General features: G+C 52.0%; 2 protein-coding genes across 2 annotated transcripts; one reads left to right on the forward strand and one right to left on the reverse strand.

The window, feature by feature from the left end:
* Positions 1 to 199: 199 nt before the first annotated feature.
* PG997_000988 (uncharacterized protein) lies at positions 200 to 3,355 on the reverse strand (the record flags this gene model as incomplete). The annotated part of the gene is made up of 1 exon (XM_066805303.1): positions 200 to 3,355. The coding sequence occupies one exon, from the start codon at positions 3,353 to 3,355 to the stop codon at positions 200 to 202; it is 3,156 nt and encodes a 1,051-aa protein (XP_066675076.1).
* A 9,083-nt stretch (positions 3,356 to 12,438) lies between these two features.
* Positions 12,439 to 15,726, forward strand: PG997_000989 (Pleckstrin homology domain-containing protein; the record flags this gene model as incomplete). The annotated part of the gene is made up of 5 exons (XM_066805304.1): positions 12,439 to 12,999; positions 13,062 to 13,610; positions 13,692 to 13,934; positions 13,992 to 14,178; positions 14,237 to 15,726. The coding sequence occupies 5 exons, from the start codon at positions 12,439 to 12,441 to the stop codon at positions 15,724 to 15,726; spliced, it is 3,030 nt and encodes a 1,009-aa protein (XP_066675077.1).
* Between the last annotated feature and the right edge of the window lie 526 nt (positions 15,727 to 16,252).

Consider the following 16,252-nt stretch of genomic DNA (forward strand, 5'->3'; position numbering starts at 1 on the left):
ATACAAATTCATGCGCTTGAGAAAACCACAGCCTCGTTCCACTTCATTCCACTTCCATGGTGCAGCTCGCTTCCATGACACAGCCGCTTTTGTACAGCAATGCCGACGTAGTCCTAGCCAGGCACATAGCTGTATATTAATACAAATAGGACATGGTGTAAAGTAAAGACTTAGCCCACATCTATCCCGTTGGACAAATCTATTCCACCGGACCAAAAAAGCGGCACGCCTCTTCGAGCTCAGGGTCTCCGTTGTAGAAGTCCCAGCCCACGATGGTGGACGTTTGGCTGCAGCAAATGATCCGACGAGCGTCGAATTGCAGCTTGAAAACTCTCGGGTTCTGGTCGGCTGGGGCAATGTGCGGGTGATGCTGTGCTGGTACAGGTGCTGGGGCAGCCGCGGTCATCGCCGCAGCTATGGTCATTACTGGCTGAGCGGACGAGGTTTCTGCGGTAGCCGGCTGTTGTGCCTGTGCCTGTGCCTGTGCCTGCTGCAAAGCTGTCACATGTTGGGGTGCCCCGCTAGCCACAGTGGGCGGTCCGGCAGACGTTGAGCTACTGGTAGCCGTAGTTGTTGAGCTACTCGGTACTGTGGTGCCAGAGACAGGCATGGCAGTTCGACTGCCCGACGCTTGATTTCTCGATCGACTGCGACCTTGCAGCATAGCGCTCAGGCGTGAGGACGAACCTTGCTGTGTGGTAGGCGACGGGACTGCAGTAGATGAGGAAGTGGCACTGGGCGGGCCTGAGCCGCCAGGGGCTTGCGCTGTGGGTGTTGTAGAACGCGCGGAGCTCGATGACGATGCTTGTGCGGGCTGGTGGTGCGTAGGCGCGGGAATCGGTTGATCAGCTGCAGCTTCCCGGATACGATTTTGAGCAACCTGAGCCCGTACAAGGGCTGTTGCGACAACCTGCCTAAGTTGTGACCTGTTTGCAGGATTGGGTTCGCGATCAATAGCTGTTTGCAGGTGACTGTGGTATGTCAACATGGTCGGGAATTGTAGAAGAGTGCTCTGAAGCGCAGCAGGGCCTTGAGGGACAGTCAGATCAATCATCCGAGTATAGGAAGTGTTGGTCTGAGGTGTCACGGTGGCGTGGATAGGATGTTCGACATGTGTAGCATTGGGCGCCTGCTGTATGGTTGGGGGTGCACTGGCAGGAGGTAACGGCCTGGCTGGTGTAGCTCTCATAACCATGGGCGCTGGTCCGCCTGACGAGGAAGGCGATGGTGCGCGGGTGGCTGCCGATTGTCGCAAAGCGGCGGCAGCAGCATCCTCTTGGCGGAGCGTATGGGCGCTTCTCCAGACGCCTTCCTTGTCTCTGCGCCAAATGATGATGGTCTGGTCGTAAGAGCCCGACACAATTCTTCCGTAAGGGCCGCCGCCGCCACCAGGAGGCAACTTCGCGCCATACGCAGTGATATCTTCTGGCCTTCGGCTGCCAGCATTCAGGGACTTGCCCCGGACATTGTGCGTATCGCCTAACCGGCCGGACTCAACCGCTCTGAAATACTCCTGGTCGATCTCCCGGGCAGTCTGACGGTCTTCTTCGACGCTGTACGGGAGATCTGCAAAGCCTGCCTGGACAGTACGCACTAGATTAGTATGGGCGCGAAGGCTCGCTACCTCTAAGCCCGTCTCGCGGTCGAAAACCTTGACTTCATTATCGCTACTACCGCTGACAATGCGCCGACCATCGTATTGAACACATGCGATTCCCTTGTTGTGGCCAAGGAACGTTCGGCGGCAGGTTTGGTGAGGCCAATCCCAAACCTTGATGTGCCTATCGCCGCTTGCCGACACGATTTCGTTGCCACATATTTGCACGGCATTCACAGCTGCGCCATGCCCTTCTAAACAGCCGATTTGTGTGTAAGGTGGCTTGATAGGTAGCTGGCTCAGAGCAAAATCCTCATGGTCCGGATGGCGAATGTTTATAGGCACAGGATTGACGCCGTTGACGTTGCCGTAGCCCAAGTCGCCTGCGCGTAGCGGGGTTCGATTGAAGATCTTGATGGTTTTATCCTTGGAGCAGGTAACCAGAATCCGCTTGTCAAACTTGACGTTCAGCACAGACTCAGTATGCGCCTTTCTCAGTCGCTGGATTGGTTGGCCCGTAGAGAATTTCCAAAGAATGACGTCCGAATCACTGCTGCCTGACACGATCAAATCATCCTCGGGGTCAGACTCGAACTGTAAGCACAGCACTGAGCCAACGTGACCTCGGAGGGGTTGTCGCACGAGACGCCGGGTTTGCATGTTCCATATGCGAATAGTCTGATCTCGGCTCCCGCTTACGAGGTACTCCGAGTTGAACTGCAAACTGTATACGCACTCCCCGTGACCTTCTTCGGGGTGGTTCGGGTGAGGAAATTGGAAGTTGGTGAACTTTCCCGTCTCCCAGTTGTACTCCAGCCGCCGCCTCATGGCGTATAACCATTGCCAGTTGATTTTGTAGCGCATGTCTCTGGCGTCGTAGGTCCAAAGTGACGAAGTCGGTAGCGACGGCAAAGACAACGAGGGCACTGGCGCTGGCGCCTGCTGCTGCCCGTCATCGTCGGCTCTTGCTTTGCCCTTGCCCTTGATATCAGCCCGACTCTCCGGGGCGGACTCGGGCATGGGGCTTGGCGATTCCATCATCAAATGGCCTAGATGTTGCGCGACACTGGCGGTGCTCTTCGAAGATGAGGTGCTGCCGTTGACAGCTGGACCACCAAACAAGCTTGTACCGGCCATCTCGGTGTCGTCGGCGTCCATCCTACCATCGTTATCGATGTCCATAGCATCGCTCTGGATGATGTCCTGGGGCGTCGGGTCCGATATGGCTCGTTTCTTGTGCGCATGGCCATATTCGGAGGACCGCAACCGTTGCGGGTGTATCACGCCAGTGTTTGACAGGCCAGCATTCATCCGCTCCTCAGCCGCGGCGATCTCTCTGGGCAGAGCGCGCCACCCTTCCAGGTAGAAAAGCTTCTCCCATAGTTTGCGATCCGCGGCCAGCTCGTACCAGCCTCGACAACTGCGCGCGACGTGGATGAGCGAAATGGGGTCGAGGTAGCCAAAGATCTTGAGGCAGATTTCCGTGGGGAGGTAATCGACAAAGTCTATGTAGAGACGGGGGTTCAGCTGCTTCAGGACGATGTCGGCAATGACCGTCGTGGGCAAGTCGCCAAGAATAGCCATGGCTAGTTGGGTTTTGTGAGCTACGGACAGGGTCGAGAGTCGAGGAGCCAGCCACGAACTAAACTCGGTCGGTGATTGCAGGCCGCGTGGTAGAGCGAGAGCGTTGTTGTCGGCAGAAAGTGGGTGTTCGCTATAACCCTCGTCGGGCTCCGGGGCTGTAGGGAAGGGTTCCATACCTACAGATGTTGATGGGATGTTGGAAGAGTAGGGGTGGAGCGGAGGGTAAGACGGAAATGCGAGAGCACGTATCAGCCGCGCGCGCCGGCGAGTCCGCAGGTTTAGGTTTGAGGCTGGCAGGCGGTATTAGCCGTTGGTTCCAGTTGTTGACTAGTATTGATGTAGATGCTGGCTAAGATGTCTTGTCGCGACAGAGGATGTAGGTTAGGTGGACTGTGGGGTTGGTGATGGCGCAATGACACCAGACTGGATGGGAAAGGGCAAAGACGGGAAGCGTGCTAGGCCCGACAGGCAGCGGTTTTTAGAGAGTAAACAGTCCCCCAGAAAGTGGCAGCTGGGGATTGAACTCGGACGGAGTAGTCTGACAGGACAACAATGGACGGCTGCTTATTGTTTGTACAACCGGAGGAAATCGGTTTCCTTCAAGTAAGACAATCGGGATTTCCAGTGAATATTATACGGCGGAAGGAGCCAGCCACGCTGATGTGTATCCCGTCATGCAACGGGCAAATGATTGTAGAAGAGCTGGTTGTTGAATGATAACGGGCGCAGATGGAGGTGGAGGCGAGTGGATTGTCACCGGCGGAGCAGGTACGTGTACCGCAGGCTTAGGTACCGATGCATGCATCCAGTCAGTACGTAGGTCTGGCTGCCGGTACTGACTTACAGAACATCAGGCAACGCCTAGGACTCGTCCACACAATCCGAAAAGAAATCAGCTAACCTACGAGTGCTATCAACGATCAAGACTATGGCCATTTCGGAAACAGGTTTTTACTTCGCGTGTGGTGAGAATAGACTAATAGACTTGCAGCCGCATCACGTCCCTGAAAGAGGCAAGGCAGAAAACAGGGACGGGATGACGGCTTCCTTGCTGCCCACGGTCCAGACCCCAGATTGCCAGATATACCCGACGCCCAGGTCCGCAAGCCGGGTACTTGTACAGATGCACCTACTTGATTGTCTGAATCAATCACCAAGTCTTCCAGCTACCCGATGGAGTTTGTACATGTTATTTAGTTGGAGGTGTGGATGTGTGTGGGGAGGTGCCAGAGAGCGACTTCGCAGCCAGTTCCCCCGGGAAAATGAAGTTCGTTATCGCCATCCTTGACGACGTGGGAAGACTTATAGCCAAACCGGGCCAGGTCTCGACTGTGCCTGTTTGCAGTCATCGCTCCCCGTCATGGGCTCCCTCCATGTTACCAGAAAGCCTGCGTGAGGTTACTTTGTCCATGCCATGAACGATGATCCAGAATCCACTTCGAAAGGCCGCCCTGATTACGATGCGCCAAGCCAACGTCCATAGTTTTATTCGCCTCTGCCAACTCTAGATGTAGAGAAGATCCGGGGTCGTTCACCATCAGCAGCAGTTGTTACGATTTCATCATAACCCTGGGAATACCAGCTGTTTGGGGTATTCTTTTCCGGTCAAGGTGGCCGGAGGTGGGGTTCAGCAGTTTCGGGGAAGCTTGTGACTTTCGGTCCTTTGAGAAGGCCAAGCTCGACAGCTTCCGGAGTACGGGAGCCCTTCTATGTTCATATATTGGCTTTTGTTGGTGCATATAGAGAGAACCAGGGTTGACAATATTGGTGGCATTGGCGAATCGATGAATGGCCAAATAACCCCAGAATGGTTGCCCCTGTGTTGAGAGACGAGGATCACTGGAAGGTCTGAGGCATTGGTTGCGATTCTGACAAAACCCAATCTTCAAATTATTCACCTGTTATCCATTGTCTTGTCTAATTACCAGAATCGCAGTCGTAGGCAATGGCCGACTCGCTGCCGTCGTCCTACATGTAGCCTGACAACCAAGAACTTGCCAACTTTCTAGATATCCGTAATATGCCTTCTGTCTGACTCATAACAGCTTCGCACCTCACTATTCATCCGCCCAAAATGTAAAAATGCACTGCAGAGGGTCGAAAGAGCTTGAATTTTATATGGCCTTTCCCATCATAGTACTGTGGAGGTTTCCCGCACCTTATGTCCACGGTTGGTACATGTAGCCACCTTCGAGAAGATAATGTGCCAATGCCATATGTATTTCATAGCCTGGTCGAACGAAGTGTCCCGCTCAGATATCTCAAGGCAATATCACAGAAATGAAGCTGGAGCTCCCCAAGGAGCTTACCGACTATCTGGCTAGGACTCACAATGACCGGACAGGCATGGACAAGCCCTCGATCATTTACACAATGATGTGGCTGCAAAAGCGCGAGATGCCTAAGTGCATGGATACCAATCTGCCTGTTAGAGGGCACATATGCTTGAATTACAATGCACATATCGTGTTTGAGCCTTAGGAAGATATCAAATTGAATGTTAATTCCAGGGCCTTTCATACCCTATGTCTACCTGTATGGAAGTCAAGTCACCAGAAGAGACGACTTTTGCAAAACTCGGAGATATGCGCTTAACTGTTGCCTTACATGCAGTGATACCCTACAAGAGATGGACGAGATGTGACTCAGAGGCTACAGTTTTCGCAACTAAATCTTACAAATCAGGAGTATTCCTGCTCTTGAGGCTGATCGAGGAAGAAGCTCCCTTCTCTTAATAAGTCATGACATATACCAACGTAGATAGTGGGCGTTATCAAGACGAGCGTGGCAGGTCTACCCACTCCTTTGGTGCCCTTCGGAAACGGCGGCCTCAATTCTTTCATAGGTACACGTACCTTGAGTCACCTTCATCGTCAAGATATTTTGGCTAGGCTAGCCATGAATCCATTGCGCAAATTGACAATGGTCCGTACGGGTTGAGTCAACCTAGTAGATCCTGTCAGCGTATGTCCAGTATGATAGTGCTAGTTGCAATCACGGATAGCAGAGAACGTCAGGATGCTTTCTGTCCTCCACCATGCTTCACAATGGATCAAGGGCGTAATTTGATTTTATAGTAATGCTAACTGTCGTCGCGAGTTCTAGCAATCTCCATCAGATTTGTCGGGGCTTATAATGGGGTCTATATTCAAGTGGTAGCAGATGACATGAAGCACCAATAACTACGATTCTATTGGTTTTCCAATCACAAATGTAAGATTATGTCATTGTGGAATACATATCTCATAATGGAAGTAAATCAGACGACCGTCGGCAACATGAGTAGGAGTCTTGAGGCCTCATAACTTACACCTACCCTGTCTTTGACCGCTGTGCAATACAGCAACATGGACAAAACTGAATTCCTGGCTGAGTTGGAACCCCTTTCGAGAACGTTACATCGTTGATCAAGTAGCTGACTTTCCATACAAGGAGATCAGTCATGCCTCGGATGTGATCTTTGTCTGGAGAAATAAACTTTGGATATCAGTCTCCAGCTTCGTTCTCTCTGGAGTATTCTTGAACATCTTACATGTACGGAGGATTGCCATAGTCAAAGGGCTCATCTTGACTCAAACGTGATATCCCTTGTCTAACATATCATAGCCGGCATTGGCATGCTGAGGGTAGCTGTTATGTTGGTATTGATTGCTGCTAATTGAGGCCTTGCCAATGGTTCCAGATAGCATTCGTATCCGCGTCTCGCCTCCCAGGAGGCTCCTTGTGGATTTCCAGGTCCCGGGCGATTTTTATCCTTTGGCATGGAGAATGACGAAGCTATTCTGATACCTGTGGACTTATATGCAATTGGTATCTAGTAAGGATCCTATGCCATTCTCTATACACATCAATCATAGTCGAAGACAGAATGGTGATCTGCAAATGAGAACATACCACCTCGCCGGAGTACCAGCTTCTTACTGTAACGTGGCCGGGGGCAATGTCAATCGAATAACAACGTGCCAGCACCGCCAGGCAAGGTGTGCCTAGACTTCTGGCCCACAAACATCTCTGACTGGGTCAAACCGATCATCGACTATCCCAACGAGATGGCAATTGTTGGTGACGGCCAAAGCAGTGACATCCAAAAGTTGGATAGTGTTTGCCAGCCGTTGCTCACTATCTTCATACATTGCGTAGCGGCGAAGTGTATTCCAGGCGATAGCTCCTGCCCGAGAGAATGCCAAAAGAGAAATCCGATGTTGGAGCAACGAATCCCGTGTCGAGATCTTTATTCCCGCGACGTGCCAACTGCAACGACATGCACTAGGCAAAACTCAACAGAAAATAGGACTGCGGCAAGTTACGATATATGAGCTTGATCTGCCGGCTGATCCTGCCGAAATACAACTTCCCCGGATCTTCAGACCCGCAACAACGAGATGCAGTTGCGTTGATGTATATATATATATATCTATATTGTTTCCTTAGATGTAGGTAGTTAACTGACCACTTGACAAAGATTTACTCAGCAGCCTATACGTGATGCAAGGCAAATCCCTGGAGTAAGTGACAACAGTACCGTCCATGGCCGAAAGAGGAAGCATAGTTGGGCATATGTTACCCATGTACGATCGACGCGGGCACGGGATGGAGTGCGGACGACAGAGGCGGGGGAGCCAGGAATAGTCACCTGGCAAATACATACATGCTCGCCGATGCGCTCCCAATGCCAAGCCGCTGGAACAAGAAGATGGGCTGTCGCTCTGATGTGCCATCTGAGAGGATGCGTCAATGCGAGAGCTTATATTAGGTTAGATCATGCAGCCTGCTGGCAATGCTTGTGCTAGTTGGTCGTGGTTGTTGGATCATGCACGGTCTCAAAGGTTAGATAGGCAGAGTAGATGTATTCAGACCTCGCCGGGCCCAATTATCCAATGGCATTGCATGGCTGTCAGACTCAGCTCTATTCCTTGGCGATGATGCAGTCTACTGCTCTGTCCCACCGGCTAATAGTACCGGAATATCTCAGTTGTTGGCTTTGTCACAAGGTTGCCAGCCGCATAAGACATTTGTCGTACATAAGGGAGAGACAAAACACACAGACTTGAACCATCCACCACCACACCACCACACAGGCAAGCCAGCGAACGTAGCAAAGATGGCGGGCTAGATTCATCCAGGCCAGAGCACCTCGATATTCCACGAACGGAAGGCGGGCAGGCAAAGGTGGGGGGCCCAAAGGATTCATGTTCGCTCATGGAAGAAAGAAAAGAAGCAGGAAAGCAAGCAAGCAAGCAGTGGGTGCGTTTGCGGCCGGATGCTGTACTACTATACACTTGCATGAAGGGGCTGTTTCAAACCCTTTCTAGATCAATCCTAGGTGCATATTCGATCGGAAGGTACGGAGCAAAGGATGTTGTTTTGGGCAAGGCTCGACGTCGAAAGAAGCAGTGGAAACATGCATGGAAGCACCGAAGGAAGTGAGTGCGTGCAATATCGGCTCGGATCCCCGCAGGTACGAAGAAGCTCCATGATGTGTCAGTGTGTAGTCAGCCACAAAGGTTAGAGGTGCGAGTTATCAGTAGTCTTGCTGTAGTGGCAGTATGGTGCCATGGTAGTATGCATTATGCATTAGAAGAAAACGAGAAGAAGAAGAAAAAGAAGAAGAAGAAGAAGAAGAAGAAGAAGAAGAAGAAGAAGAAGACAGAGCTGCAGCAGCAGAGGCGGCCAGAGAGACCTTCCTCTACCCGATGTGCTGTCTACCTACATGTATGCATCTGGACATGCGACATAGCGGCTTTCTCCCTGCCTGTCAACAGCCACAGCACACAGTCAATGTTTCTGCAAGACAGCCCCCCACTTACCCGGCAGAATATTGATGCTTTGGCTGAGTTTAAGTGCTGTTGTGCATCTTCCCCCTTTCTCCCTCTCTCGTTCTCTCTTTCTCTCCCTCTCTTCTTTTAGCCTAACCTTACAGGGCCTTGATTTCACTGCCCAAGAGGTTTTGCGTGTTGATTTGCACTCCCACCAATTTCAAAGGCTTATGTACTTCTGGCTTGGGGGTTAGGTTCATCTTGAGTTAGTAGGTTTAGTGGAGTTGTAACGGTGGTGGAACTCGACTAGGTTGGTAAGCCTGGGTATCAGTCCATTCGCAATTTGAACATCGAAACCCCTATTCCAAGCACAAGCGACAGGGCAGAGAGGAAAGGAGGGGCTGACGCTAATAATAACAAGACCGTATATTCCCCAAGCAGCAAACATGTTGACAAATCCACTCTGATGTTGAACGGCACGGGTCCGGTACGCAAACCGCGTCCACTGAGGAAGCAATAAGTAATAGAAAGCTTCTGAGGATGACGTCGGCCATTTCATATTAACCGTTATTGCCTTCTTGATGCCTGGAATGTTACAGGTCATTGTCGTCGGACAAGGATTACCCCACCTTGCTGCGATGGAGAGAGGAGGGAGGAGGGAGGAGGGAAGCATTGGCACCGCTGGCGGGCCGAGCTATCTTCACTTATCAGCAAGCAATCATGTCTACCTACTCTAGTTACGTTTGGTGGTGGTGATCAGAGTATGCGAAAGGAAGATTCTGTTGACCAATGCCAAATCGGCTACTCCAAATATATCATGCATGCTCTCTATTCATGTGCCAAGCGCGCCTGATGATGGGGAATTGGAGAATGCGCTTGCATTCCAACCAGAATTCTGTTGTCTGGCCAATAGGTGACCGCGGGGTTTCGTCTCGAGTCCTTTTTTTGGAGAACCGACAAGCAGCAGTCAAGTTGCTCTTTGACTGCCCGGGTCATCAACAGACAGCGAGCGACTCGACCGGCGACGCAGAACCGATACTAGTATGTAGTTAGCATTTGCTGGCGGACGGCGCCAACCCAGGATCGCAATGCCATGAGCTGCACGCTCATGATGAACGAATCGCGATGAGCTGGCAGAAACGGTCTTGTAGTAGCAGCTGACGATCATGGACGATTCGGGGTGCAACGCTGTCGCTCCCTATTGTTGAGTGTCGCCGGAAGTTAGGCCAGCTCGGGAATAGTGCGAGCATTCGCTAATTTGAAACATCCAAGACCCCATCACAATCAATGCCCAAAATGCGAGTAGCCTGCCACCCCCAGAGCCCAGAGCCCGGAGGCCACAGGCACGCACTACTTATACATTTCAAGGGTGTAAATAGAAAAGGATCATACTGTGAACATTGCTGTCAGACGTTATTAAGCCGCCTGGCTTGCTTGCTGGAAGCACGTGCTATGTACTAAACCGGCTTGGGCCGTTTTCGATTGATGATTGTAGGCTGGGATAGTCGGGAATGCAACAACCGCGACGCAGCAGAAGGGAGAACGGATAACGGTGGCACAATCAAGATAGCATCGGCAACTGCCAGCGCCTAGGGCCACCGAGGACAGCCTGGAAGTGAAATACCGAGACAAGAGACAGTGGTATGTACGTATATGGGCAAGTACATAAAGTGGTTAGGTAAGTAGTCGAAGACAGCGGACGGTGTAGGTTGTGGTGTGCTTTGGGCAACGAGGCGTCAGTAAGTGTGTACTTAGATGCGTGCAAGTAGGTTCCAGTAAGTATATAATCAAAATAAAGTGTAGGTAGGTATCGATCTTGAGCATGCCCCCTTATGAAGTGTCAATGGAACACATCCGGTGTACTGGCCTACTGCGGGGCATCAAAACAACATTCAAGCCTCCAAAGGCGGGTTGATTTCCGAGCCAGACCACAAGTTAGTAGGTGAGCATAGGGAGGTATCACGATGGTACGCATCAATGTTGGATGTATTATTGTTATGTACATAAGAAGAAGAAGAAGAAGAAGAAGAAGAAAATAGAGGTAGGCCAAAAAGAGAAGAAAGACAAATGCACAGTGTCCAACATTGGAAGTACGCTCCATTGTCCTTGTGCCCCCCCTCCCCCCCGTCTGTCCCATCCCATGCAGGCCACAGAAAGTCAACCCACACTGCTGTAGCGTGTAGGGTGGCCTTGGCTGCACCCAGACGGGCAAGAAAGGGAAAAGAAGGCCCAAGGCCCAGAGGCTACACACAAAGCCAATACCCACATCGCTGCTGTCCACGCTACGAGCCGGCCTAACACCACCTGAATACAATCGGTCAAGACATCCATCCCCCAATTCCAGATTTCAGGGACTCTGGCATGAGCCTAGTAATGACGGACCGTGGTCGACAGCAGCACTCGGTCGAATATCCACTTCCCATCTATCTGATTTCTGACCAAAACGATCCAACCCAACGGCCTGAACCACCCGCAGCCGCCCGTCCATTTGAAAAATCCAGAAAAGACGTGGGGAGCTCAAGAAGTGTGCCCGAAGTAGCCCGACCTTGCACACACTGACATTGGCCGCCTCCTAGCCGCCGCTCTCGGTCACCTTGCCTTCCACGTTTCAAGTTCCCTTATTGGCCTATGAAGTCTGCCCTGCGCAACGACACCATCATCGGCAGAAACACGAGGAAACTTTAACTCGACTTGCGAAGCCCCTTCCGCCAAAGCCAGGAAACCTCCAGAAGACAAAAGGTCCACGAAGGCGAGAGACGCTGGGAGATCACACAACCACCGATTCGCTTCGGACCTTCAAGGGACCACGGGCTCGAGCACCAACCCAAGTTGACGTCAGCCGCGCAGAGGACGACATCCGCAAGAGACGACGTCCGGAGAAGACGAAGACGACGACGACGACGACGACGACGACGACGACGACGACGGCCATCGCCACCGGGGCTATACACAGGCGAAGGCCGCCCGAGATACTCGACTCGATTGGAACGCATCTGGTTGCGGGTATCAAGTACCAATCCGGGAATACACGAGAACAACATTCGGGCCCGTACTTTCGAAACTGACAACACGACGACGACGCTCGTCGGCCAACTTGCGCGATACCAGTTGGCTTATCATCGCTCATTACCACTCGATATTCGTGACGTGTCGAGGCGACTTGTGTGATCACCTTCGTTGACCACTCTCGAATTGGCAGACAGGTGACACCGACCGGCGTTATCCACCTTCAGTCTACCTCCCACAACAGCGCTTCCGCCCATCATCACCGCCACCGCTACACTTACCGTACGCATACGCGACAGCCACGGCTTTGCGATCCCTGCGACCGTTGAGTGCCGGTAACATTCACTAGAATCGGCACCTCGTACCAAGTCCTCGGAACGAAGCTGTGTTATTTGTTTCAGTCCACTCTGACCAGTCCTTTGTCGCCTTTCGGTAACGACAAACACTGACGCTGGTTGGGTGAGCGCATGGAGTAGTGCAGAGTCCTGCTTCATTATGGCACATGCCCCAGCCCTGTTGCGGACGCAGACGGCTCCTGTCTTTCCTGGCACTATGAGCGCCCCACGTCAGAGCCAGCTGTCTGGCTCGACATTCACGACAGGATCGAGCGCATCCTTGACATCTATGGGCTCTGCGAGTACCTTGGTAGGAGGAGGTCCCGTCATGGCAACGGCTAACATCATCAACGAGAAAGCCGATGCCTCTCGATCCCTCTACCAAATATGCGTACAGCTTAAGCAGAGATTAACGCAGGTTCCTGGTTTTGAGGTACACCTGAACCAACTGAACGAGCTGTCGACTACGGGCGAGAATGGAGGCCCGGTAGAATCCCTGTGGCAACTACTACGGACAGGTTACCCTCTTCTTGCCATTTACAACTCGTTGCAGCCGGCAGAACCCCTCGTTGTCAAAGATACCGAAGGGAGTGAGGCCAAGCGGTCAAAGCTTGCCGTCTTCAGATTTGTGAAAGTCTGTCTAGAAAAGCTGGAAATTCCCAATTCCGAGTGTTTCGTAATCAACGATCTTCTTGGAAACGACACGACGGGATTTGTCAAGGTACTGCTTACTTCCCTTTCCTTGTCTCGCATTCGACTGTGCTGACGGCTTCTTCACTTTAGGTCACTTCAGTAATAAACAAAGTTCTCGACGAAGCCGAGGCGAAAGGCTTGTTAATGCAAGCCGAACAGCCAACATCTGAAGATAATACCTCCGGGGCAGCTGGCGGATCAACGATGACATATCGTGACCATATTATCAAGGAAATGGTGGACACGGAGCGCAAATATGTTCAAGATTTGGAGAATTTGTACGGACTCAAGAAGGCCTTGGAACAGCGTGGCGTAATTCCGGGCGACACTGTTCACTCGATCTTCCTGAACATCAATGCCATCCTGGATTTCCAGCGCCGCTTCTTGATTCGAGTCGAGACAGCCAACTCCATGTCCCAAGAGGCGCAACAGTGGGGAGCACCTTTCGTTATGTACGAAGAGGGCTTTAGTATCTATCAACCTTTCATCGCAAACCAACGTAAGGCGGCTCAGGTTGCGAGTCAGGTTTTCGATAAGATACAGCTGGTGCAGAACCCTGTCGCGATCGATTTCAACACCTTGGATGGTTTCTTGTTGAAGCCAATGCAGAGATTGGTCAAATACCCGCTTCTTTTGAAGGTAGGTTGGAATATTGGGGGTTGCCTGAGACTGTCTGGGAAAGTACCCATGCACACGATGTTCAAGACTAACGCCTTCTAGGATCTTCTCAAGAAGAGCGAGGACGCGGAGACCAAGAAAGACCTTACTCTAGGCATAGCAGCTGCTGAAAGGGTTCTTTCCAAGGCGAACGAGGCCGTTGACCGAGATCTCCTTGACGAGGCACTAGAGGATCTCATTGTCAGGGTCGATGACTGGAAGAACCACAGAGTAGACTCTTTTGGGAGACTTCTTCTGCATGGGATGTACTCGGTTGTCACGGGCCGGAACGACCAAGAGAAGTTTGTACGTGTTCCCCAACGCTCTTCGATTTCCGCTTGCGAAAATACTAATAGGATGCAGTATGAAATCTATCTCTTCGAATGCATTCTTCTCTGCTGCAAAGAAGTCGTGCCCAACAAGACGAAAGAGAAGAAGGACAAGACGAAATCAGCGATACCGAAGGTTCGCAACAAGAACAACAAACTGCAACTGAAAGGGCGTATTTTCATGACAAATGTTACGGAAGTGTTGTCCTTTGCAGGGAAAGGTAGGTCATTTGCTATTTTTCCCCTCTCGGGCATGGGACTAATGGTGCTCGGGCTCAGGTTCGTACACGGTTCAAATATGGTGGAAGGGTGATCCCGGCGTGGAAAACTTCGTCATTAAGTTCAGCAACGAAGAGATCATGAAGAAGTGGGCTGTTGGCTTGGATCAGCAGAGGAAGGACAATGCCCCGTCTGCTACTAGCCCAGACCAGGCAGCCCCGTCTTTCACTTGGATGCGTAATGCTGAACAGTTGGAGAATCCTTACGCTCAACAGGGCGAAAGTGATGACGACGAGGAAGCTTCCCAGCAGCAAGGCCCTACATCTGCACCCAACCTCTCTTTTGGCAGTCAACAACATTCTACAGGCGGGGTGATGACCCGGAATGCATCTCATTCCAGCTTGAGGTCGCGTTCAGCTACAGGGGAAAGTTCAATGTCGCTTTCTACAATGGTTCGAGCCCCTCCACCTCAATACGCGCTGCCCAGGATTCCGCCACCGCTTGACACCCGCATGCCGCCCCCGTCGGCAGGATCGCCTGGCCCCCGTCCCGGAGAATCATACTTCTCACCCACCACCGACTCACCTGCTTCGACACGAACAAGCACAACTAGTAGTATGCAGTTCTCTACAGGAGCCTATCCCTTCCCGAAATCCGGCACGCCCATGGGCTGGGAGGACAACAACCGTTATACCGCGCCGGCTATGCCTCGAGCACCATCCCGAGATGGCCCCTCGCCAATGAACGGTAGAAACCCCCGTGGCCCCTCGCTGCCCGCCATGGCCTCGAACACGGCGCAGAGCCTAGCTGCGCAACAAAGGAGTAGGTCCTACAGTACCCCAGATATAAACGGCCCACAAAACCAGAGCAGGAGGACCAATAGCAGTACTCCTGTACCTGCTGTACCTGGCATACCCGCGCACCTTCACGAAAATAACATTCCTCGATCTCAAACAGGCTCCCCCATGCAGCAGGACCTCCCCGTGCGATCCAGTACCCAAAGCCCTGGCGTCCAGCGTGAGCGTATGCACCAATCCAATGGCTCCTACGGTGGCAAAATGTCCCAGTTCCCCTCGCAGCCCCTTTACCCGCGTGGAAGCACCCCTGGTCCCGGTCCCGGTCCCGGCCAACAACGTGGCGAAAACGCGCCGGCTCCGCTCCAACTCGACAACAGGTCCGCCGTCTCGCCAGCGCTCGGCACCGCCACACCAGGCAGTGCACTTTTCAGTCCCGGAGATGTCCCCACACAGCTGAAGGTGAAAGTGCTGTACGACACAGGCACCTACATAACGTTGGTGGTTGCTTTCAACATCACGTACCAGTCGATGATCGATCGCATCGACGCCAAGCTCTCGCGATTTACGAACAGCTCAATTGGTAGGGGCAATCTGAAGCTGCGTTACCGCGACGAAGACGGCGACTTTGTCAACATCGAGAGTGACGAGGACATCCAGATCGCCTTTATGGAATTCCGGGACGGCATGCGCAACCAGTACAACCCCAGCGGCGTCGGAGAAATAGAACTTTTCTGCGTTGGTGATAGTAGCTGAACACTTCGGACCTCGAATGGAATGGACGCTACCCCAGGCACCGATCGACCCCCTTTCACACCACCCACGGCGGCATAATTCTTATTTCTTATCATCATCGACAACACCAACACCGAAGCATTGACGGGGGTGGTTAATAGACCTCCCAAGGGTCAACAAGGCCGACAGAATTCACCTATACACATCTGCATGACACTGAAACGGCGTACAGTTCTCCGCATAGACGACGCATCCCATTGATACCACTTTTTGTTTTGTCCTTCAACTCTTCGAAAATCCGAGTCCTTTTGTTTTTGCTTCTTCTTTTCTCTGCGACTGATCATGACCCTCACTCTCTTTACGACTACCATTCTTGGACATACTTTACGAACCAGGTCTTCTTCTTTTTGGGGCTCTTGGGTGGAGGCAAAAAGATGTGGACTGGATTTGATACGCTCATTTATTCTTCGAGATACCAGCACGTTTTGGTTGGTGGGATACCCATTTGCGCTCGCTCTTTTTCTCTTTATTAAAGGACATATAGCTA

This window comes from Apiospora hydei (assembly GCF_038363865.1).
Source record: "Apiospora hydei strain CBS 114990 chromosome Unknown utg000002l_segment0_segment0, whole genome shotgun sequence".
Lineage (NCBI taxonomy): Eukaryota > Fungi > Ascomycota > Sordariomycetes > Amphisphaeriales > Apiosporaceae > Apiospora > Apiospora hydei.